The sequence below is a fragment of the Gracilinanus agilis genome, chromosome 3, assembly GCF_016433145.1.
Source record: "Gracilinanus agilis isolate LMUSP501 chromosome 3, AgileGrace, whole genome shotgun sequence".
In the NCBI taxonomy this organism is placed as follows: Eukaryota; Metazoa; Chordata; class Mammalia; order Didelphimorphia; family Didelphidae; genus Gracilinanus; species Gracilinanus agilis.
The window spans coordinates 355,534,310-355,557,903 of record NC_058132.1 but is presented as its reverse complement, the minus strand read 5'-3'; the positions used below and the strand labels follow the sequence as shown (position 1 = coordinate 355,557,903).

Genomic DNA, 23,594 nt, shown 5'->3' with positions numbered 1-23,594 from the left:
TTCACCAATAGTCTGTCCTCTACTACCACTACCATCACTGTCTCCTCTGTAAAGAAAGGGGATCAGAGGTATATTTTCTCTTCACTAGAGCCAAACTTGATTATTATAATTAAACAGAATTCAGTGAGGCAACATATTTGATTTTAGAATCCACAACCCAACTACTTTTCTTCATTGATAATAATTTGGAAGTTTTGATAGACTGATTTAGCCCAACACTTGGGTTCCCCAAAAGAGACTCATATTGGTATTGATTTGGTCCCCTTGGGATGCATAATTTCCAGGATGAGATCAGATACCCTCAAAATCACTTTTATGAGAATAGATTCTACCTGGGAGCTATGGTTCTGGCCAGTATCCTCTCCTGAATAGTCACTTAAGAAATTAAGCAAAAGGTTCAAATCTGGCCTCAGATAATTCCTAGCTGTGCAACCTTGGGCAAATTGCTTATCCCCCATTGCCTTGCCCATCACCATTCTTTTGCCTTGGAACACAGTATTAATTCTAAGATGGAAGATAAGTTAACAGAGAAAAAAAGTAATTAAGCAAAAACTAATTGGAATGTAATGAGACTGAATTATCATTTGCTTTCCAGTTGGCTCCTTGTGAGTTTTCCTACAGAGGGTGATTTCTTTCAGATCTCTCTACAGACAATCCCCTTGTACCCCTAAGGATAACATTGTGTGTGGATCCTTTTATAGAAGTTTTGTCTCTTTGAGAGATTTCCTTTTCTTCCTCGTTATTTCATATTTCTTGCTTATAATCTTCACTATGAAATATGCCTCATCATTTGCCTATTGTTAACTCCTTTAGTTTAGGCTTGCTTTTCTAGAAAGTCTTGGCAGGAACTGAATCTGGAAACACACCCATAGTATTTGCCTTTTAAGAGGAAAATCCGGCCCTGAATTGATATCTCTTCAGGTTAAAGGCAAGAGGAATGTGAATATGTGTGTCACACCTTGTCTCACTTATCCAAAGAACTGGTCATGCCAGGGTGATGGCTCATTTATTACCATCACCTCCTTGGGAAGGGGATAGGTGGGGCATATTAGCATTCCTAGTTTATAAACAGGAAAAGGAAATAAACCTGAGACCCAGAGACTTGTTCCTTCATCCTTATAGCAACCAGGAGCAGAGATGAGAACTAAAACCTGTTTACCTTTCTGAAGGTCTAGAAGTGTTTTTATAATCCCAGCCTAAGGGGTGAAGCGAATATAGAATCGTTGTTAGTTAGTTAGATTTGGCATCAGTGGACCTGGGTTCAACTTTTGACTCTGCTACTTATAGATGTGTGATGTTGGGCTAGCTATTTTACCTCTCTGGGACTCACATTTCTCTTCGGTAGAATGAAGGAAGATGAACTAAACGATTTCTGATGTCTCTTCCAGATTTTTACTCCATGACTACTTTTTCTTTTCTTTTTTAAACCTTTATCTTCTGTCTTTAATCAATTCTAAGTCAGAATAGCAGTGAGGGCTAAACACATGGGATTAAAAGACTTTTCCCAGCTGTGTGACCCTGGGCAAGTCACTTGACCCCCATTGCCCACCCTTACCAATCTTCCACCTATGAGACAATACACCGAAGTACAAAGGTTTAAAAAAAAAAAAAAGACTTGCGCAGGGTCACATAATTAGGAAGTGTCTGAGGTCAAATTTGAACCCAGCTCCTCCCATCTCTAGGCATGACTCTCTATCTACTGAGCCCCATAGCTGCCCTCACCTATGATTTTATGAATCTGTTTTTTGTTTTTCCTATTTGCCATATTTCTCATCTTCTGTCAGTTTCTGGGTATTCTTGGAAATAAATGATGAATGGGGATATGGAGGGAATACAGGAGATATCTCCGTCCTGGCTTAGCATGCTTTGCAAGACACAATATTCCGTACTTTATTCCAGTTCTGTGATGCTTTTTCTTCCATTTATGGTTAGTAGTGTGGTCCAAGATTCTCATATAATTTTGGACAATATGCTAATATCCAATCAAGTACATATTACCATTTTAAAGATAAGACATCAAAAAATTAGTTCCACTTAATTTCCTCTGTCTGTTCTTTGTGCTTTCATTATTAAGGCAAAGTCCAACTTGTTTCTGCCTTAATTAGAAAGTTGGTGATGAAACCTCTGAGAGCCAGAGTCCTGAGGTTGTTTTCTAATTATCCTTTGAGTCAGAGTGAGTAATCTTGCTTCACATTCCAGGCTAGGTGTCTAAGGAAGCTTTGCTTGATTTCCACATGATTATGCATATATGTTTAACAGATAGTATTGTGTATGAGAGAGCTAGCCTTAAAAGCAACAAGTGTTCAAGTTCTGCATTCAAGTCTTGCCTCTGATATGTGTTGGCTGTGTGACCCTGGGCAAATCATTTAGCTTCTCAGTGTTCTGGGAAACTTTCTTTTTTTTTTTTTTTTTTTTTTTTTTAACCCTTACCTTCCGTCTTGGAGTCAATACTGTATATTGGCTCCAAGGCATAAGAGTGGTAAGGGTAGGCAATGGGGATCAAGTGACTTGCCCAGGGTCACACAGCTGGGAAGTGTCTGAGGCCAGATTTGAACATAGGACCTCACGTCTCTAGGCCTGACTCTCAATCCACTGAGCTACCCAGCTGCCCCCAGCTGGGAAACTTTCTAAGGCTTTAAGTTACAGAAAAGTTGTCAGTCATCACTAGTAGACCCTTCACCTAGAGTTCCCTGTATCAATGAAACCATATATCTAGTCCCTATGGATAACTCAAAAAAAAACTTCAGAAACATAGATTCAATGTGGGGCAAGCCTGGGAGTTAACCTGGTTCCTCAATCAGAAGAGAGAGAGATTATATATGAAAGTACTTTAGAAAGCTAGATAAATACAAGCAGGTCTTATCATGATTTCTCCCAGGGGTTGGCTATGGGTCCAGTTAAGTCTGGGAGGCAAAAACAATTCAGTAGAAACTTGAGGACAGCAATGGAGTGAGTTCATTTAAGGGAACAGTTAGGCTAGATCCAGGAACCAAACTACTAGAGGAAGGCTTTTAAGTGTAAATTTAGACCAAATAAAATATAAATGTTTCTGGCCACAAGTACTGAAAAGCTGTTTGGTCTGTTAAACAAACAAACAAACAAACAAACAAAAAACACATAGTGATCAGTAAAACACCTTGGTGCTAAAGAGATAGAAATAAAATAAATGCAGCTCCTTTCCTTCAATTTTTAGGGAATTTTTCAAATAGAGTGAAAAATTCCATTTGCTCAAAAGGCTTGTCTCCTTTTCTGGCCCCAGTGAAGCTGTGTGACTCAGATTCTTTAATGGATTGACTGGAGGTGGCCTGAAATCTATTGTGTCAACTGTATCACTGCTCTTGTGATTTTCCATCGTATCTCTATATTTCTGTTTTACCTCTGGTCATGGGGTGCTCTCAATTCTGACCAACACTAATAAGTCAATAAGATGACATTGTGTTATATAAAGGATGACATATTAGTTGTATGATCCCACTGGATTCTGCAGGAAATAGAAATTGGTTTTTAAAATTGATTTTTGAGTTAAATCTTTCCCTCTCTCTAACCCTATATAATATCGATAACAATAGCAATAACAACAATAATAGCAAATTATCCTTTGTACAGCTTTAAGGTTTGTAAAAAAGTAAGAGCTATTATTATCATCCTTAATTTACAGATAAAGAAGCTGAACCAGAGAGAGATTAAGTGACTTGCCTAGGGTCAACCACCCAAGTATCTGCAATTGGACTTGGATTTGGGTCTTCCTGACTCCAGGTCCATTATCCTGTTCACTGTGTCACCTAGCTTATGAACTTATAAATACATCAATACATGGCTAGCATTGAATTCCTTTGAGCAGTAGTTTTGCATTTTAGGATGAAGAAATAATTTATCCTTTTCCCTTCTTCCACAGCTCACAAATGTATACAGTTCGTCTCCAGCTCTGAGTAGATATTTTGCTTCAGTTGAAATAGCCGACTCCAGGTAAGAATGTGGAACAGTATTCAAAAATTTCAGGTTCACAATGGCTTTTCATAAAGTCATGATGTTCTAATGGATAGGGATCTGGCTTTGGAGTTGGGAAGACCTACCTGTCTCTGACACATACTCCCCTTTATGTACTCTGTGAATCAGTGACATTGGCCTCTTTGTTCTTCCTCATGCATGATGATACCTCTTCTCCCAACTCTGGGTATTTACAACATCTGCCTTTCCTGATCTCCCTCCTCATCTATGCCCTCCAGCTCCCCTTATTTCCTTCAACTAACTCACAGCTAAATCTTTCCTTTAGAAAGAAGCTTTTCAGTGGCAGCTGGATAGCTCAGTGGGTTGAGATCCAGGCCTAGAGACAGGAGGTCCTGGGTTCATCTTTGGCCTCAAATACTTCCTAGGTATGTGATCCTGGACAAGTCATTTAACCCCCATTGCCTAGCCCTTACTGCTCTTTGGCCTTGGAACCAATACTTGATTCCAAGATGGAAGATAAGGTTTAAAAAAAAAAAGAAAAGAAAGAAAGAAGCCTTTCCCCATCCTCCTTAAGCTGTGTTGTTCCCTCTAAGACTTTCTCCAATTTATTCTTAAGTTCTTTTTTGCATCTTCACTGCTTAGTAGCACAGTGTCTGGCATGTAGCTTGTTGACTTGCCTTCCTTACTATCTACATGAATTTGGGCAAATCATATAACCTCACTTCCACTTAGTTCTTTATCTGTAAAATATGAGCATTGTACTACATAATTTCTAAGGTTCCTTATAACTTTAAATCTATGATCTTCAATCCTATACCACCATTGCTGTATAAATCTACCATCTTCTCTGGGGAGTCCTGTCCCCCTTAAAGTTCTTCCTAATAACATAGCATAATGGGAATTTGAATTATGATTGAGTAGAGGTAGGTAGATAGAGGAGCAGCTAGGTGGCTCAGTGGATTGAGCACTGGGGCCAAAGTCAGGAAGACTCATCTTCCTGAGTTCAAATCTGACCTCAGGTACTGTTATGTAAAGAATGGCAGCATGGAATCCTTGCAAAATACAGGGTCAGCCTCATCCAGAATTCCAGGGGACTCCCCCCCAGAGAACTTTGGGTGAGGGGACAATTGAGAAGGGTTAGGCAGTTGCTTCTGGAGGGTTTATGTGAGCAGATCACACTGCTTACTGCTCCTGACTTGGGGGTTCACCTAAGAGGGCCATTGTGGCTAAGCCATCGTGGTTTCTACTCAGGAGTTAGCCTGCTTAGTAGGGTTGGTCCTTACCAACATCAATACAACAATTTTTTAGTAATTTAGTGATTAGAAATATTCACTATTAGCAAGAAAGCCAGTTTAGCTAAGTGCCCTTCACCCCCCTCCTGTGGGGGGTGAAGGGCAGTTTCAACCTAACAGATCAGCGTTACCCTTTTCCTCATCCTAAACCTAATTATCCCCTCTACCTTTTCCCTTTCCTTCTAAATATAAGCTTTACCTACAATATCTGTGCCTGGGAATTATTTGGGGATGCTCACTGCTCCTAGTTATCACATAGCTTGAATCCACTCAGCAGCCAGTTTTAAGAAGATCAGATCCATCTCAGTCCTCAACATTTAAATAACTAGCTTCTACTCATTCCTCTATCAGACCTGTGGGGAATATAAGTTAAAGAAAGGGAACATCTTTGGAGTTCAGCCACAAAGGAAACTTGCCAGAAGTATCTCAATCAGTCTCCATTTTCCAAATGAAAACCCAACTTCATGTATTTACTGATTGTGTGACCTTGGCCAAATCACTTGACCCCATTTGCCTTACTTTCCTCTTCTGTAAATTGAGCTGGAGAAGGAAATGGCAAATTGCTCCAGTATCTTTGTCAAGAAAACCCTAAATAGGGTTATAAAGAGTTGGACACCACTGAAATGACTCAAGAACCACAACAAAAACAGGTATAGGTAGCTCTAACACTCCAAGCTGTAACTACCCCCCTCTTTTTTCCCCTTCTGCACCAGTCTTCAAGATAAAAAGCCTTGCTTTTCTTAGTGCCCAACCCTCTTCATAACTGAGCCTGTACCATTGTTGGGTGAAAGTTCAAGTCCAAGCCCAGATGAGGAAATGGAACCCAGACAAAGGAAGGCAGTTGCCCAAAGCAGGGTAGAGTTAGCATCAGAGCTGCAACTAGAATCCAGATCTCCCAGCTGAAGTTTGTTTTTATTTCTTTTTTCCTTATTTAAACTTTCTTTTTTTTTTTAATTACATGTAGAAACAATTTTTGACAATTGTTTTCTGACATTTGGTGATTCAGATTCTTTCTGTTCCTCTCTCCCTCCCCTCCCTGAGGCAGTGAATAGTCTGCTTTAGGTTATACATTGCTTTCATGAAATACACATTTCCATATTCCTCATGCCATGACAGAAGACACATAGCACACATAACAATAAACATCTCATGAGGAAATGAAGTGAAAGATGGCGTGCTTCAGTCTGCAATCAGATTCCAACAGTTCCTTCTTTGGCCATGGAGAGCATTTTTATCACAATCTTGTACCTTTTTTAGCTGATACTAGCTTAGTCCACAAATGATTATCATATAATATTTCTTTTACTGTCTACATTGTTTTCCTAGCTGGCAACAGTTTATATAAGGTGTTAGGGTTCAAAATGGATGGCCTCCAGAGGAACACATGAGACAATGCAATCAAAGCAGGAGAAAGCTTTATTGCCAGTGAGCGCTGGGGGAACTCAGCAAAGAGAATCCCGAATGGTGCATTCAGAAGAGGGAATATATGTGTTTTTAGGATATAAGTGCCTTTGTCTTGGGGTTAGCTAATAGCTAGTCAGAGGGAGTAGGGATGCTTCCAGGTGCCACAGGATATGATTCTTAATCTTCAAGGCTGTTCCATCTAGGGGAGGAGTTGTGGCCCTGGGGCTGTCAGCCAGAGATAACTGCCCTGCTTGAGCCGGGCATGACGTTATCCAAAAGCTTAATTGCCAAGTTTAGCTTTTTGGCTATAATATTCTTATAAGCTATAATATTCCTATAAGCTATAATATTTCTATAAGCTATAATATTTCTATAAGCTTTTTTGGCTATAACAAAGGTTTTCCAAGTTTTCTTGAACTCATCCTGTTTATCATTTCTTATGACACAATTGAACTTTTTTTTTTTTTTCATTATGCCACAGTTTCCCCAAGTCAAACATCCATTGCCCTCTGGGAGAACTAATGATAGATAGAATCACTGGAGAGGTAGTCAAGGATGCTGTGGGGTTAGAGGGTGGGTGGGGAGGGAAGGTTCAAACAGGCTGGCTATAGTTGCTTCTTACTTTCTAGTTAATTAGCTACTTCATGGCTTACAAGAAATCTCCCAGCCAGCCAAGCCTCTGACAGAAATAGCACCAGCTCCTATTTCTTTATTGCTTTATGATTTACAAATCATGTCACAACCATTATTGCATCTGATTCTCCAAGCAGCACTTGAGGTAAATGAGACAAGAATGATTGTTCTGCTAGCTTCTCTTAACATGTTGACTTATTAAAAATAATTAGAGGAAGGAAGAGGTTTTATGACACATGAAACTCAAGTTAATTGAATTCGAAAGTCCAATGTAGAACAGAGCTTAGTAGCAATGGTGAGAAAGCTGTTCAATTATTTTTCATTTGCATTTGATTCTTTGTGACTCCATTTGGAGTTTTCAAAGATACTAGAGCAGTTTGTCGTTTTCCTTCTTCAGCTCATTTTACAGATGAGGAAACTAAGGCAAATTAGGCTAAGGGACTTGCCCTGGGTAACACAGCTAATAAACGTGATAATAATAATTATGTTCAATATTATCTAATTATTGTGATGCTAATCTGAGATCAGATTTGAACTCAGGAAGATGAGTCTTCTTGATTCCCAGCCCAGTGTTCTGTCCACTGTGCCACCTCACTGCAGGGGGTTAGGGGGAAGTATAAAGAGGGAAAATTGAAGTTTTTGAATCGACAAAAATTGATTACGCTATTATATGACCAGCACTCTACAAAGCAGTAGGAGTTAAAAAAAAAACAAGGCAAAATACTGGTTTCTGCTCCTAGTTCTTCTATCACTTGCTAGAGAACCATTTATGTGGGATGTTTTTAGAGAGGACTCTATTCAGATGTAGTTTGTACTACTTTACAATTCCCAAAACTTTGTGATTTTGTGTACTCCTTGTTTGTAAAAATCTTGGGAATGTGACCACTAGAGGGTACCATTTACCAATTCATCTTAAGCCTCAACTCCTCGTCATTGGTTCCAGTTGTGACCCACTCTGTGACAAGTCTTTGGTGTTTTCTAGTCAAGGACTCTGGAGCAGTTTGATATTTCTTTTCTCTGCTCACTTTATAGATGAGGAAATTGAGACAAACGGGGTGAACTGACTTTCCCAGCATCACAGAGTTAGTAGGTGTCTGAGTTTGTACTTAAACACAGGTCTTCCTGATTCTAGACTCAGTGCTCTGTCCACTGTACTACCTAGCTACATTCCCTCAACAACCTAAATTACGGAAATTTAAATACTGTTTCAAGATAGGAGTTTTAGGTAAGGTTTTTAGGCCACATTGAATTAGGATTTCAAACCACAAATTAACTCATCCCCCCAGTATCTTTCTTAGGCAGCTAGGTGGCACAGTAGATGGAATGTAGGATCAGACAAACATCAGGAAGTCTTATTTTCCTAAGAGTAAATCTGGCCTCAGACACTTACTAGCTGGAGGCCCCTGGATAAGACACTTAACTATGTTTGCCTCAGTTTCTTCATCTATAAAATGGGTTGGAGAAGGAAATGGCAAGCCACTCCTTCATTTTTGCCAAGGAAACCCAAACAAGGTCACGAAAAGTAGGATGTGACCAAAATGACTGAACCACAGCAAAAGTATCTCTCATGAATTATTCACACATGTATCCTCATTTTAGAGGCAAGGGAAATAAGTTGAAGAAAGATTAATATGTATGACTTAAGCCATGTAAGCCATAACTTACAAAGTAGAATTACCTGTTCATAGTGATAGTCATGGATTGAGAGCTAGAAGAGACCATAAAGGTGTCAGCCCCCTTATTCTACATATTGAGATTGAAGCCCAGAGAAATTAAGTAACTTTTAGAGTCACGTAGGTTGGTAAATAGCAGAGCTCAAAATCAAAACTTGATGCTTGATTACAAATCCAGAGATCTTCCCAGTGTATCACTCTCTATTTGTCTCTGTTCTGAACCATATGAAAAACCATAGAAGTCTATTATTACATTGTCAAGGAGTAGGGAGTCTAGAATTAATATTTTATTTTGAAACAGTATGTTAGATGTTGGCATATAGTTTTGACTTTACCATGTACCATTCCTCTGAAAGACTTCCTTCTCCCTTTCCTTTCTTACCCCATTATCTATCAGAGAGGAGGGGGAAATTACCCGAGGGCCATGGTGGTGAACCTATGGCACATGTGCCAGAGGAGGCACTCAGAGCTCTCTGTGTGTGTACACCTGCCTTCTCCCCAGCACAGAGTTCGCTAGAGTTCATTACTAGAAAGCCAGAAGGACAAGGGGCCAGGCTGCTCCCCTCTCCCTCTCCATGCATGTCTGAGGCCATAACCCACCACTATAAAAGGTTTGCCATCACTGCCTTAGGGTAACCCAGATCAACTCAGAATATGGGCGCTGCCACCAGTGCACTTATTATAACTATGAATTAGTTTAAAATGTACATTAAGTTCACATGTATAATTCATAACATATTGCTTGTCTTCTCTGGTTAGGGGAGGGCCTGGAAGGAGGGAGAAAATTTGGAATTTAAAAAAAATTGCTAAAAATATATATTTTTTAAATGGTAAATAAAGGGAAAGGGAAATAGAGAAGAAAAGAGATTGATACTTGGGGTATTGTTGCTAATTACATAAATGGATTATATATACATATATATGTAGTATAAGTAGGTAGCATAAAGTAGTGGAGGGAGCTTTGTACTTTAGGTCAGGAGAAACTTATGTTTTCCATCTTGTTTAACCATAAGAATGTCAATCCCCAAGCCTCAGTTTTCCCATCTTTAAAATGGGGAAATGTATAGCTGTAATACCTCTCTCACAAGGTTTATTGGTAGGGGGTCTCTCAATGGGAAAGAATCTAGTGACTATGTTTATCAAGCACTTTTTCCAACTTTAGAGCATTTTAGAAATACCATTTATTATTATGAAGAAAAATTAAATGTGACTCTTGTTCAGTTGTGTTCTTTGTGTATGTTTACTCTCTGGTTTTTGAATTGTTGTTCAGTAGTAACTCCACCATGGCATACCACCTGCACTTTGCGGTTCCATCATACGATGACATGTTTATGGAGTATATGATGAGCAAGGAGTTAGTGCTGGGCATCTTACGTCAAAATTTTCATGATCAGAATGTACTTGGCTGTGAAACTCTAGGGATTGATCCAGCTTCTCTCTCACTCTCCTGTAAGTATAATAGGCATCACAGAATATACAGATGTGAGGAAATGAATGCAAATGGAGAAACAAAAAACATGGCTACTGAGCCTGAACATTAATAGTAATAATTAGGATTTATATAGTGCTTTAAGATTTGCAAAGTGCTTTGCAAATATTATCTCATTTTATCCTAACAACAACCATGGGAGACGGATGCTATCCCTATTCTCATTTAAAGATGAAATAACTCAAGTAGGCAGAGGTTTAAGTGACGTTCCCCAGGGTCACAGAGTTAGTATCTGTGACCATATTTGAACTCAGGTCTTCCTGACTCTTAGTTCAGTGCTTGTACCACTGGACCACCTAGCTGCCTCACCCAGACCTCAATTTTATTCCCAAGTCAATCAGTCTTATTATAAGACTCTACTCAAACCATTGATATTGTCCATAACTTAATACCACTTTTCTAAACAAACAGAAGGACAGATTGGAAAGCTGAGAGATTATAGACAGGAATACCAATTAGGAGGCTATACCAATAGTAATCTAGATGTAAAGATATGAATTTAGATATGAAGATGGACAGCTAGGTGACTCACCGGATAGAGCACCAGGACTGGAGTCAGGAAGACCTGAATTCAAATCCATCCTGAGACACTTACTAGCTAGGTGACTCTGGACAAGTCACTTAGCCCTGTTTGCCTCAGTTTCCTCTTCTCTTAAATGGGCTGAAAAAAGAAATGGCAAACCACATCAGTATCTTTGCCAATAAAACCCCAAACGAGGTCATGAAGAGTTGGACATGAATAAAACAAATGAACAACAAGATATGAAGAAATGAGAACTTGAAGGAGACTTTGTTGCAAGGAGGGAACAGCTGTAAGAAATATCTTTGAGGCAGAATATACAAGATTTGTTAGCAATTAGATGGATGTGTGGGATGAGGAAGAAAAAGAAATGAAAAGTTAGGAGCTTAGTTGAGTGAAAAGATAGCAGTCCTTTCGACATAAATGTGGAGGTGAGGGCTAGATGTTTTGTTTTCTAAAGATGGTGAAGAGTTCCATTTTGGAGAAGTCATCTTTGAGATGCAAATATGACATCCGAATGGAAATGTCTTCATATCATGCCAGAATATATTTTATCTGGAATTTAAAATAAATTAAGCTGCTACACCCAGGCAGACCCATAAAATACAGTTGGTTTGGATTAACTTCACACCAGTTGAACTTAATTTAGCCTTCAGCAATCCAAACAGTGACATAGCCTAACATCTGTGAATTGTCAAGTTGATGGATCATAAACACAGGACTTTTGCTCTTAGAGAGTCTTTAAAATTAACAAAGTTTCTTGGAAATTTCTTAAAAGCTGGTTGCAAGCAACCAGGAAGCCAGAGGATCAAGCTCTTGCTCTGTGATTAATGAGCTCTGTGACCTTGGGCTAGTCTCTTAACCCCTTTAGTTCTTAGTCTCTGCATGTATGAAAGAGAGGTGGTGGTGAGGGCTACTTTTAGCTCTAAAAATCTGTATACTTTTCACCCCTTTTTTTTGCCTCCCAATAATTCTATTAAATGTTTCCTTATCACTCCAATCCTTTTCTAATCTTTCCTACAGCTCCTTTGGTTATTCTTTTTCTAACCCTGGCCTTCTATCTTAGCATCAATGCTAAGTATTGGTTCCAAAGCAGAAAAGCAGTAAGAATAGGCAATTGAGCTTAAGTGACTTGCTCAGTGTTGCACAGGTAAGAAATGTCTGAGGTCAGATTTGAACCCAGGATCTCCATGCCTGGCTCTCCATCAACTGAGCCACCGAACTGTCCCTCTGCTTATGTAAAACAGGGACTTTTCATTACATATTGGAAAGCCCAATCATTCATGCCTGTTAGGATTAGACGTTAAGCAAAAGTTCCGTAATCATAAGAGAAATTCTTGAATTTAAATTAAAGTCTTGGTGTTATAAACCTATCTTCAATCAATAGTCAGCAAGCATTTATAAGCATCTCCTGTTTACTCAGCACTATGCTGACATCTGGTCATACAAAGAGAGGCAATTATCAGTCCCTGCCCTCAAGGAGTTTACAATCCAATTCTTGGTATTTCTTTTTCTCTCTTGTAATTGACATGTGCAGGTGCCATTCCCACCTCTTAGATTATAAGCTTCTTGACTGTAGGCTCCCTGATATAGCTTTGTTTATATTCTCATGCCTAGGAGAGTGCTTTGCATATGCCAGATGCTTAAATATATTATTCTGATCAGTGTTTAAGCATCATGATGCTGCCCAGAAAAACTTACCTAGTCATCAGAGCAGTGGACCTTCTCAGCCAGAAATATGAGGCATCACTGAGAGGAAGAAACTCCATTTAATTGCTATTTTATAGATGAAATAGCAGCATTTTGTGATTGCCTCATTGGGGAGACAAAAGACTTGTGTATTAATGATTTAAGGGAATAGCTAAGTGGCTCAATAGACAGAGAGTCAAGAGATGGGAGGCCCTAGGCTCAAATCTGCCTTAGGACACTGCCTAGCTGTGCGACCGTGGGCAAGATATTCAACTCGGATTGCCTAGAATTTACCACTCTTCTGCCTTAGAACTAAAACACAAAATTGATTCAAAGATGGAAGACAAGTTTTTCTTTTTAAGATGATTTAAGATTTTGTGTATGAGAGCAGAGAGAGAAAAAAATTGGGGGACATCTGGAAAACTTTAGGCAAAAGAAATGCAAAATCCTAGGGTAACCAAAAATAAATTACTAAGTGTGTCTCTGAAGAGTGGTAAAAAAAAAAGAATGTTGAAAAATATGAGAGACATAGCATAAAGAAGGAACACTGGAGCTGGAGTAAGAAGACCTGGTTTGGGTCCCACCTCTGACAACATAGTAAGACTCTGATAAGGATAAGACCCTTAGCTTCTTTTGTCCTTAGTTTCCTCATCTGTAAAATGAGGATAATACTTGCATTGCCTACCTTAGATTTATTGTGAGAATATACTTTTTAAAGTATACTTTAAAGTAAACTTGCTCAGGGTTAAAGTACAAAACACCATATCAACACAAAAATGTCTTTTATTGAGGAAAATTACCTTATGCTTATTGTTGGTGTTGTTTAGTCATTCCCTATTTTCCATGACCCCACGGGTCATGGAAAGCCAATGATGTCAGTGGGGTTTTCTTGGCCCAGATACTGGAGTCATTGTCATTTCCTTCTCCATTAGACTAAGGAAAACAGAGCTTAAGTGACTTGCCCAGAGTCACACAGCTAGTGAGTGTCTGTGGTTGGATTTGAACTCAGGTCTTCCTAACTACAGGTACAGCACTCTATCCACTGAGCCATCTAGATGCCTCCTATTAAAAAATTTATTAGTAAGTTAGACTTTTGAGAGCAGGGACTTTTTTTAATATGTCCATTTCTTACCACAGGGCCTGATATATAATAAACATTTAATAAAAACTAGTTGACTCAGATTAGTTGACTATTTGTATATTATGTAAATTTTATATCTTTTCATCTATAATTTAAAATATTGTCCATGCAGCCACATGATAAAATTGTTTTTTGGTTCTTTGAGAATGCCTAGAGTTTATTTTTAAATTGTATTATCTATTTTACTCATCCATTTAGGCACTGAAAAAGTCAAGCCATTTTAAAAATCAGTTGTGACTTGGGTTCTAGGTCTTACTTTATGCACTATTATACTTTTATGGACTATTTAGTACATATGTAGTGTGTCCCAAAAGTTTTAGTACAGTTTCCTATCATTAAAAACTTTTAGGACTCTTGGAGAGGAGGGGAAGAAACTCAGTTTTTGTTCAGTAGTTAACAATAGAAGAAACCAAATAGATCAAAAATGAAAATATCTTTTTTAAAAAAGTGACTCCTTAAAAAAAATAACAATGGGGGGCAGCTAGGTGGCTCGCTGGATTGAGAGCCAGGCACAGAAATGGAAGGTCCTGAGTTCAAATATGGTCTCAGGCACTTCCTGGCTGGGTGACCCTGGGAAAGTCACTTAACTCCCATTGCCTAGCCCTTACCACTCTTCTGCCTTGGAACTCAGTATTGTTTCTAAGATGGAAGGTAAGGGTATAAAAAATAATAAAGTAAAATAACAATGGCACTTTAAAATTTTGTTTCTCTCTCTCTCTCTCTCTCTCTCTCTCTCTCTCTCTCTCTTTTTTTTCTTTTCCAGAGTGAAATGGAGTCAGACCCTCGTTTTCTGAAGGCAATAGTCTCCTGGTATCTGTTACTTTTCCAGAAGGCAAAACCTCATTTTGTAATAAAGACAGAAATCTGCTAACACCTTCATTCTAAAGATTCATTAAGTAGAGACTCCGACAGTGTCCATCTGAACCTTTATCCTGCTGGAGCCAAACAGTCTACTTGACTCTTTCTGTGATGGGGCAGAAGAAAAGACCATCATTAAAGCCACGGAGACATCCCCTCCACTGGGAGGAGTATCAAGAAAACGACATCTCCTGCAGATAATCTGGCTGCTGTGTCCCCCTCAATAGTAGAATAGCACCTGAACAGCCCACTTGTATAAGCTTATAAACGCAGGGGGACACACTCTTGTTCATGTATTCCACTGAATATTGCCACTGCTTTTATTGCCAAATAGGAGCATTTCTGGTGCACGTTTCTTTCCCCTAGTGTGTGGCAGCTGGGTTTCCAGTTGTTATTCAGAACCATCCTTTTAGACAAATTGGTAGCTCACTCCTCCATTGTAAGCAATGATGTGGGTGACTAGAGACCCATGGGTCCCCATTGGGAAAGAAGATGGAAATTTCCTAGAGATAAAAGGGAATAATTGAGTCAATGAGTCAATCATTCGTTGTAGATTTCTGGATAGCAGATGAAAATGATACTATCTACCTCCCAGCACCGGTGTACTTTGGGCTAGTACAAAATGCTAAATAATAAAACCCTGATCACCTGTGTGAGAATACAGCCCCTAGTACCCTTCGATTGCCATGAGAATTAATGACAACCTGTCTTTGCTCTATCTCATAGCTGCCTTTTGCTACTGTATGTCAGCGTATTGGTGCAGCAGATAGAGCGTGGGTCCAGGAGTCAGGAAGACCCGAGTTCAAATGCAGATTTTCAGACACTTTCTAGATGTGTTAACCTGGGCAAGTTATGTCATCCTATTTGTCTCAGTTTCCACATCTATAAAACAAGCTGGAGAGAGAGATATGGCAAATCACTCCAGTATTTTTGCCAAGAAAATCTCAAATGGGGTCCCAAAGAGTCAGATACAAATAAAAAAACAAATGACCAACAACGATTTAGGAATTAGAACTTACCTGAATGTAAGTATTTACCTAAGTAAGAAGTTACCTAAAAGCAAATGATTTTCATCATGGAGGGAAAAAAATAACTTTCGTTTTGGTCTTGTGAATTTCTAACACTTTGATAAATATGCCAGAGACTACTCACTAAGATGACCTAGCACTATTATGCAAGGGAAGCTTTCTGTTTACTTCTCTATTTTAGTGTGAGGCTGCACATCCTTTCTTGCATCAGTCACTTTACCTGTTCAGCCCAATGCCTCAGTATTTTGGAGGTATCAAATAATTAACCATATGACATATTTATAAGCAGCAGGAGAGAATTACAGAGAGAACACTAGGGATGATGGTCAGGGAGATGAGTTAGCTTTGTGACCCTGGGAAAGTAAGTTCTCTTGCCTTAGTTCTCATATTGGTAAAATGAAGGCAATAGCATCTACCTCACTGAATTGTTAGGACAGTTAAGTGGCACAGTGGATAGAGTACCAGGTCTGAAGTCAGGAAGACTCCTCTTCCTGAGTTCAAATCTGGTCTCAGACATTACTAGTTGTTTGACCCTGGGCAAGTCACTTAAATCGATTTCTTCATCTGGAGAATGAACTGGAGAAGGAAACGACCAACCACACCAATATCTTTGCCAAGAAAATCACAAATGGGGTCACGAAGAGGCAGACATCAATGAAAAACAAGTTTTTGGAGGATCAGATGAGCTGATGCATGTAAAGCACTTTGGAAAACTTAAGTGTTTGGTAAATGAGATCTACTATTATTGATTATAGGATAACCTTATAAATAAATCATACATGGTTGGTAATTTACTATCCCTACAATACTGAGATACCAGCATTGACCTGAAGAGGCAAACATTCATCATCGTTGCAAAATAGAAACCTTTTTTCCTTTTATTGCACTGGATTCATTTTGAAAGTATCAACCTGTGACACAGAAGCACCTCCTGATGGTTGTCACTGGAAACAGGGTCTCCAGTCTGTCATACAGTGTTCTCCTATCGTTGAAGAAACAAATTCCTTTGGTGCTTTCCACAAAGAAATGTTTCATGTTTAAAAAATGAAGGATCCCTGATCGTTATTGTCTTCAAGTTAAATTGAACCTTATGGGGAAGATAGTAAGATGGACAAATGTTTGTATATCCCTCACTACTTGCATGTTTCTCTTTCTTCCTGTAATAGATGTGTCTGCAAAATTGAGGTCAGTCACATTTGTTATGCACATTAAAGGTGGCATGGTGTCATAGATGAATGTCAGAAGCTTACCAGGTGTGTGACCTGGACAAACCACTTAAATGTATGTGCCTCAGTTTCCTCATTACTATGTGACCTGGGCAAGTCACTAATTATTTGCCTCAGTTTCTCACTCCTAGCTGTGTGACCTGGGCAAGTCACTTAAACTTATTGCCTCAATTTCTCATTCCTAGCTATGTGACCTGGGCAGGTCACTTAAACCTCTTTGTCTCAGTTTCCTCATCTGTAAAATGAGCTGAAGAAGGAAATGGCAAGCTCCTAATATCTTCACCAAGAAAACCCCAAATGGAGCCACAAAGAATCAGATACCACTGAAAAGATGCAGTGATAAAATGTGAAGATGCTGGAAAAAACCTTTCATGATATACTGAGTCATTTATTTCCAACTTAAACTTTTTCTTCTTTCCAGTTTCAAGTACTTTTTGTTGTATTTATTAGTAATGAAATCTGCGTATTTTTGTTGTGTAATGTGTGTGTTTACTTTTTACTGAATTTGTATGATACAACTTCTCAATGGAATAAATCACTTAAAAAAATTTTTTTTTATTTTGGGAGTTTGGGAGACACTTCCTAGCTTTGGGACCCTGGGCGAGTCACTTAATCCCCATTGCCTAGCCCTAATCACTCTTCTGCCTTGGAACAAATACACAGTGTTGATTCTAAGGTGGAAGGGTCAGAGTTTTAAAAAAATGTGCCTTGAAGGGATCCTAAGAAGGCTTTTCGTGTTCAAAGTGATCTCCCTTGCTTGTTGACCACAGTTCTTGAAACGCTGCTGGGGAAAGTGGTTTGGTTTGGGAATTGGGGAGAGGGTGCAACTTTAATTCCAGTTTAGACACTTTGTGCAAGTTATTCTGCTCTCTGAGCCCTGTACCCTTCTCTATCATCATATGACGTTTAGCACTTTCTTGGTTAAACCATCTCTCCCCCACACATCACCAATTGTGTGTTGGTAAATGTTTAATAACCATCTCTCCAAAAATAAAATAAATTGTACACATGACACACTCTCAAGTTGAATCTACATTTTACTTTCTCTATCATTTTCTTAAGTCTAGACAACAAAGTAATAAACCAAGCCCTGGTTTGTTGTGTTTGCCCATTTCTGAGGTATAAATGCTCACAGTGAAAATTTAAGTCAGATTCTCAAGCCAGTGGAGCTGGTTCCAGTGCATCCCTGAGTAGAATAGCCATAAAGTCATAGCTAGGCCCATAGATCTAGTTATAGGGCCGGAAGGGATTATAGAAGTTGTTGAAAGTCTTCATATCTACGATATGTAATTAAGGTCTCATTTTATAGAAGGGCATAGTGAGGCCCAGGGAGACTAAGCATCTTGCCTAAGATCACATGTGTAGTAACTGTCAAGAGATGGAATTATTTCCTGTTCTTCCAAAACTCTAAAGCAGGGGTCGGCAACCTTTTTGGCCATGAGAGCCATAAACACCACATTTTTTAAAATGTAATTTCGTGAGAGCTCACAGTGTGAGCCCCTGTAACAGTGCCTGAAAAAAAATTGACTTTATGGCTCCTGCAGAAAGAGCCATATCTGACCCTGAGCCAAATATGGCTTGAGAGCCATAAGTTGCCGACCCCTGCTCTCAAGTATAAATGCAATGAAACTTAAAAAATATACATGAATATATAATTAAAATATATTTATTTTTAACTTAAAATTTTAAATGTAATTATTTTATATATAATACATTAATATAAAAATTAAATTTATAGGGCACCTGGGTAACAGTGGATTGTGAGCTGTGATAATTAGATTAAATCTACACTGCCCATCTTTAGATTTAATCACCAAAGGTGAGAGCACCTCCAGTTTTGAGAGATCCGTAACCCACATGTGCTGAAGTGGGTGATGAATCAGATCAACTAACTGCCCCCTAGGCAGTCCTGTGAGAAGCATCTATTGTGATTGGATATGCAAACTAGGAGGGAGGCACAGGAAGTAATGCATAAGTGACCCCATTAAAAGGAGTAGGTCTTCTGCTGGAGAGGGTCTTCTGGTGAAGAGGGCAGATGGTGAAGGAGCTCTTCAGAGTCTTCAAGCTTTCCTCGTTCATGGAGCAGTGCTGGCTGGAACCCTGAGACCTTGGTGAGAACTGCTTTCAATATCTTCTTTTGAATTCCATGTGGTGAGTTTAAAGACTGAATCTTCCTGAACTTCTCTTAAGGAACTTTCTTTTAATAGACTCTTTGTTGTTTCATTTACCTCTGGGCCTCTGGCCCTCTGACTCTCAGCTGAGGGTTAATTAGATCTACCTGGATTAATTAGAGGATCGCAGTAATTTACCTACTGTGTGAGATTCTTATTTTCTTATTTCCTCTCTCCTCAATCGTAAATAAACTTCTGTGTAAATAGAATTAGCTCGATCCCATTAATAGTCAAAAATCTACCCAACCCAGGCGTGCTAATGATGTCACTCCCACCTCCCTTAGTGGGGAGGGGAGACGAGTTACCCACACGTGACAATAAGTAACAAATCAAGAATAAGGGATTGCCCTTTGGGCAGTCCAAATCAATGTAGAAACTGCCATTTGTCCATTTGAATTAGAGGTGGACCACAGGAAGTGATGAAAGACACATTTTCTTTAAGTAAGTGAGTGAACTTCCTGTGGGGGTTGTTGTCGTCTGGAACTGGAAGAAGAAGCATCTCCTGAGACCACAGACAGATTACACTCTGTATTGTCACGTGGGTAAGTTAGGCTGGCTTCCTTGGCCTAGTTGGCCAATTCTAAACTCTGCCTATCCGGCTGTTGGGCCTTGCGGCTTACAGCTTCATTTATTTAGACTTCTAACCTCCCTCTTCTCTTTATCCCTACTCACCTTCCTGATTGTAAATAAACTCCTCAACCCAATGCTGACTTGGGTCTGATTTAATTACGGAATCAACCTGAATTGTTGATTCCTGGCGGCCACATAATTTTAATATATAAATATAATAACTAAATTTTAATTCTTACACTTCCATAAAGTCAATTTTGACTTGAGATTATTCTTAATTGAGGATTCCTAATTGTTCACTCCTCTGGAAACCACCTTTTAATATATTGGACCAAAACCCTTTTCCCCCCTTTCAGAGCCAGACCCAAAGACTAGAAGTCCTGGGTTCAAATCTGGCCTCAGACACTTCCTAGCTGTATGACCCTGGACAAGTCACTTGCCACCCCCACCCCCCCTCCATTGCCTAGCCCTTAATGCTCTTCTGGCATAGAACCAATACACAATACTGACTCTAAGACAGAAGGTAAGGTTTTGTATTTTTTTTTTAACATTTGAACTCTTCCATAGGTTGTGAGGAGTTTTCCTTATTTGGGGAGGGTCTGGATGGTTGTTTGTTCTCCTCCTCTGTTTGCTCGGTTGTCTGGATTTTCTCTGTGTAGAAGCTGTCGAGTGTTAAAGACTTCTTTTTTTTGTTATTATTCTTTCTCTTCTGAATTTCCTGTAACTGGTTAGCCATCATTAGCCCAACAGCTTCTCAGGTTTATCCTCGCTCTCAGTGTCTGTCTGAGATCTATTGGCTCCTGAGGACTGAGTTCTAGTTTTTTCCAAGGTCAAGCCCCCTGGTGGATTCCCTTGCTTGAACCTCTGCAGGAGGTTTCTTTACAAGTCTCAGGGAGCTACTTCCACAGTCCTATACCCGTCTGCACTGGTTCCCCACTTAGGCTTTAGTTCCTGGTTGTGTTTGCCTCCACCCACGCCTCTGCTCAGCCGGCACCCAAGCCTCTGCTCAGCCGGCACCCACGCCTCTGCTCAGCCGGCGCTCCGCTCCCAGCGTCCGCTCCCGCACGCGCGTGCTCAGATTTCGCGTGCGTTCTTGACTTAATGGGGTCCTAAGTCTTGCTGCTCTCAGGAACAGGTCCCGGAGCTGCTGATGACTCGATGGGTGCCCCAAACTTGCTCTATTTCTTTTTAGCTGGGTTCAGAGCTATAGGTGAGTGTGGAGGGGGTGGGGGTGGGGCGGTTGCTCAGCTCGCGATTGAATGAGAGCCCTTTTTAGCCTGGAACTGTCTCGATTCCACGTACCTTCCACGCTGTGCCCTGTTGTGGGGTTCCTCCGTTCGTCTGGACTTGTTTTTATGTCCCCTTGAGGAGTTTTGTGTGTTTCGGTCAGGAGAGGTTTAGAGCTGCTTCTTACTCTGCCGCCATCTTAACCCGGAACCAAGGTTTTGTATTTTTAATGTATCCTACTTATGGTACTTGAGATATTCAAGCTAGACCACTGAGTCCAGGGATTTTACCCAAATAACAGCACAAACATAATAGTTTCACACCATTATCTCTGCTAAGGGCTCCCTCAATCCATGTGGAGATTTTGCCCCATCAGATCAGAACACACAGATGAATGAGCAGGTGGCAAAGTGCTGCCATTGATCCATGTTCAATAACCATGATAAACTTTTTTGGTGATGATGTGATCAAAATATAGCGCCATTGATTATAATGCTACTGACATATTTTTGGTAATCGTTCCATTTCAAGCACGTTATAAATGGTATATCAGACTTAGCTATGGAAGGGGCCCCAGAAGAGCTAGTCAATCCTCCCATTTTACAGATGAGGGAACTGATGCCTGAGGAGGTTGAGTAGCATGTCCCTTAGTAGTAAGCATCAGAAACTTCCCTGCAGAGGAATGTATGGATGAGAACAACTTGTTCCAATGGCCTTGAAGGCAGCTGAAGCAGGCACTGTGGAGGAGTCCTTAGAGCCTGGTCAGACATCAAAGATGCCAAGGTCATCCCAGCATCCTGGGCCATTGCCAGTCACCATGACTTTTGTCTTGACACTGGACTTTGATGACTGGAAGAGAGAGTGAGATTGATGACTGAGAAACTCCATCTCACTTAAATCCTTTTCATGTGCAAGACAAGCCTCTGATATCCATGGTCCCCTTTGAGAAACAAAGGATGGACAACAACAAGGGTCCAATGCAGGGGGTGTTTATTAAGCACCTATGGCATGCACAGCATTGTATTGGTACTAGTGAATGAAGATACAGAGTTCAGATGACATAACGTCTGACACCAAAGAGGCAAACAACATCCTGCTGTGGCTGAGACCTCAGCACACACAGCTACTCTCATAGATGATAAAATGTATTCAGAAGTTAGGAAACTGTTACATGAAATGTAGTGGGAGGTTATTAGCAATTGTTGGGATGGTAAGGAATGAGGGAAGGACAGGAAAGGTTTCCTTTGAGAAAGTGGCATTTGAGGTTTAAAGAATGACTGGCATTTATTAGGTAAAAAAGAGCACTCAGGATTTAGATCTGGATGGGATTTTGGTCAGCATCCAGTTCAGCTCTCTCATTGCAAAGCAGCAATTTGAGGACCAGAAACATTGCTACTTGCCCAGACTCAAAGAGGGAATAAATAGTAGAGCCTGGAAAAAGAGAACAATGTGAATATAGTACATGTTACTTCTGCAGGACAGTACATGTATTTGCCTTGATGACCTGTTACCTAGGATTCATTCCTACCTGGCAAGAAGTGAACCATCCTGACTTGGCTAGATGGCTCAGTGGATTGAGAGCGAGGCTTAGAGATGGGAGGTCCTGGTCCAAATCTGGCCTCAAACACTTCCTAGCTGTGTGACTGTGCAAGTCACTTAACCCCCATTGCCTAGCCCTTACTGCTCTTCTGCCTTGAAACCAAAACTTAGTATTGATTCTAAGAAAGAAGGTAAGAATTAAAAAAAAAAGTGATACCTCCAGTAACTACAAAGGAGTTGCTAAAAGAAAGGAGAGTAAGGTTTCAAGGCTCTTTGTGTTTAAAAATGCTTAGGTTCCAGTTGAAGCCCATAAACCAACCATCTAGAGCCCATTAGTGCTTAATGAATTATAATTCTGTGACTCCCAACTCATTCATCTTTTTAATAATTATTGAAGATCCTCGTTGGAGATTAAGCACATTATTTTAAATGATTACATTTTGGGGCAAAAGAATAAATATAAGCATGACTACAGGTGAGCTAATAATGATTAATAACTGGCTCTCTGGAAAAAAGATGCAGATATGACAAACTTTTAAGTTTAATCTGCCTTATTAACATCCTCTCCATCACTTTAAGTCTAAAAATTAATGAAACAATAAATAAACCATAATTTTTGGCATTTACTGATTTCTGGCATAAATGCTCACATTGGAAATTTAACAATTATTCTATTGACCAGTTAGAGTTGGCTGTAACACACCCTCCCCATAAATTTTATTTTAAACCTTTATCTTAAAATTGATATTAACAAGGCAGTATTCACAGTAAGGGTGAATCTTTAGGTCTGGCTCTCAATCCACTGAGCCACCAAGCTGCCCTCCCAGCCCATCCACTGTCCCATAAGTATTTTCATTAGTGTTGTTGTTGTTATGTTTTTAAACTTTTCTGTGAAGAATTTTCTTTTGGTTCTTGGATATTATCACACTTGTGGCATATTCAAGATGGAGTATAAAAAGTACTGATCCAGGAGTCAGGAAAAAGGAGTTATAATTTCAGCTCCACTAATGCGTGACCCTAAGCAAGGGAGGGAGAATTTCATCAAATGGATTAAATCTTCCAGAGATTGACTAAAGTTTTTCCTGTTTCCCTGTATATAAAATGACAGGGCAGACTGGAAAACCTTGGCAGGATGGCCATGGAACTAACCGATAACCTTAGTATCTTGTATCTCCCTCTCCTTGTT

The 23,594-nt window shown here is 39.7% G+C and overlaps 1 protein-coding gene across 1 annotated transcript in view; it reads left to right on the top strand.

Moving 5' to 3' along the window:
• The window catches only part of C3H3orf52 (chromosome 3 C3orf52 homolog), a 36,680-nt gene extending 24,890 nt beyond the window's left edge, over positions 1–11,790 (top strand). Inside the window, exons 4-6 of the mRNA XM_044669186.1 lie at positions 3,896–3,966; positions 10,221–10,399; positions 11,738–11,790. Coding sequence (XP_044525121.1) covers positions 3,896–3,966; positions 10,221–10,399; positions 11,738–11,790 — 303 coding nt within the window. The remainder of the gene's footprint in view (positions 1–3,895; positions 3,967–10,220; positions 10,400–11,737) is intronic.
• Positions 11,791–23,594: the final 11,804 nt, after the last annotated feature.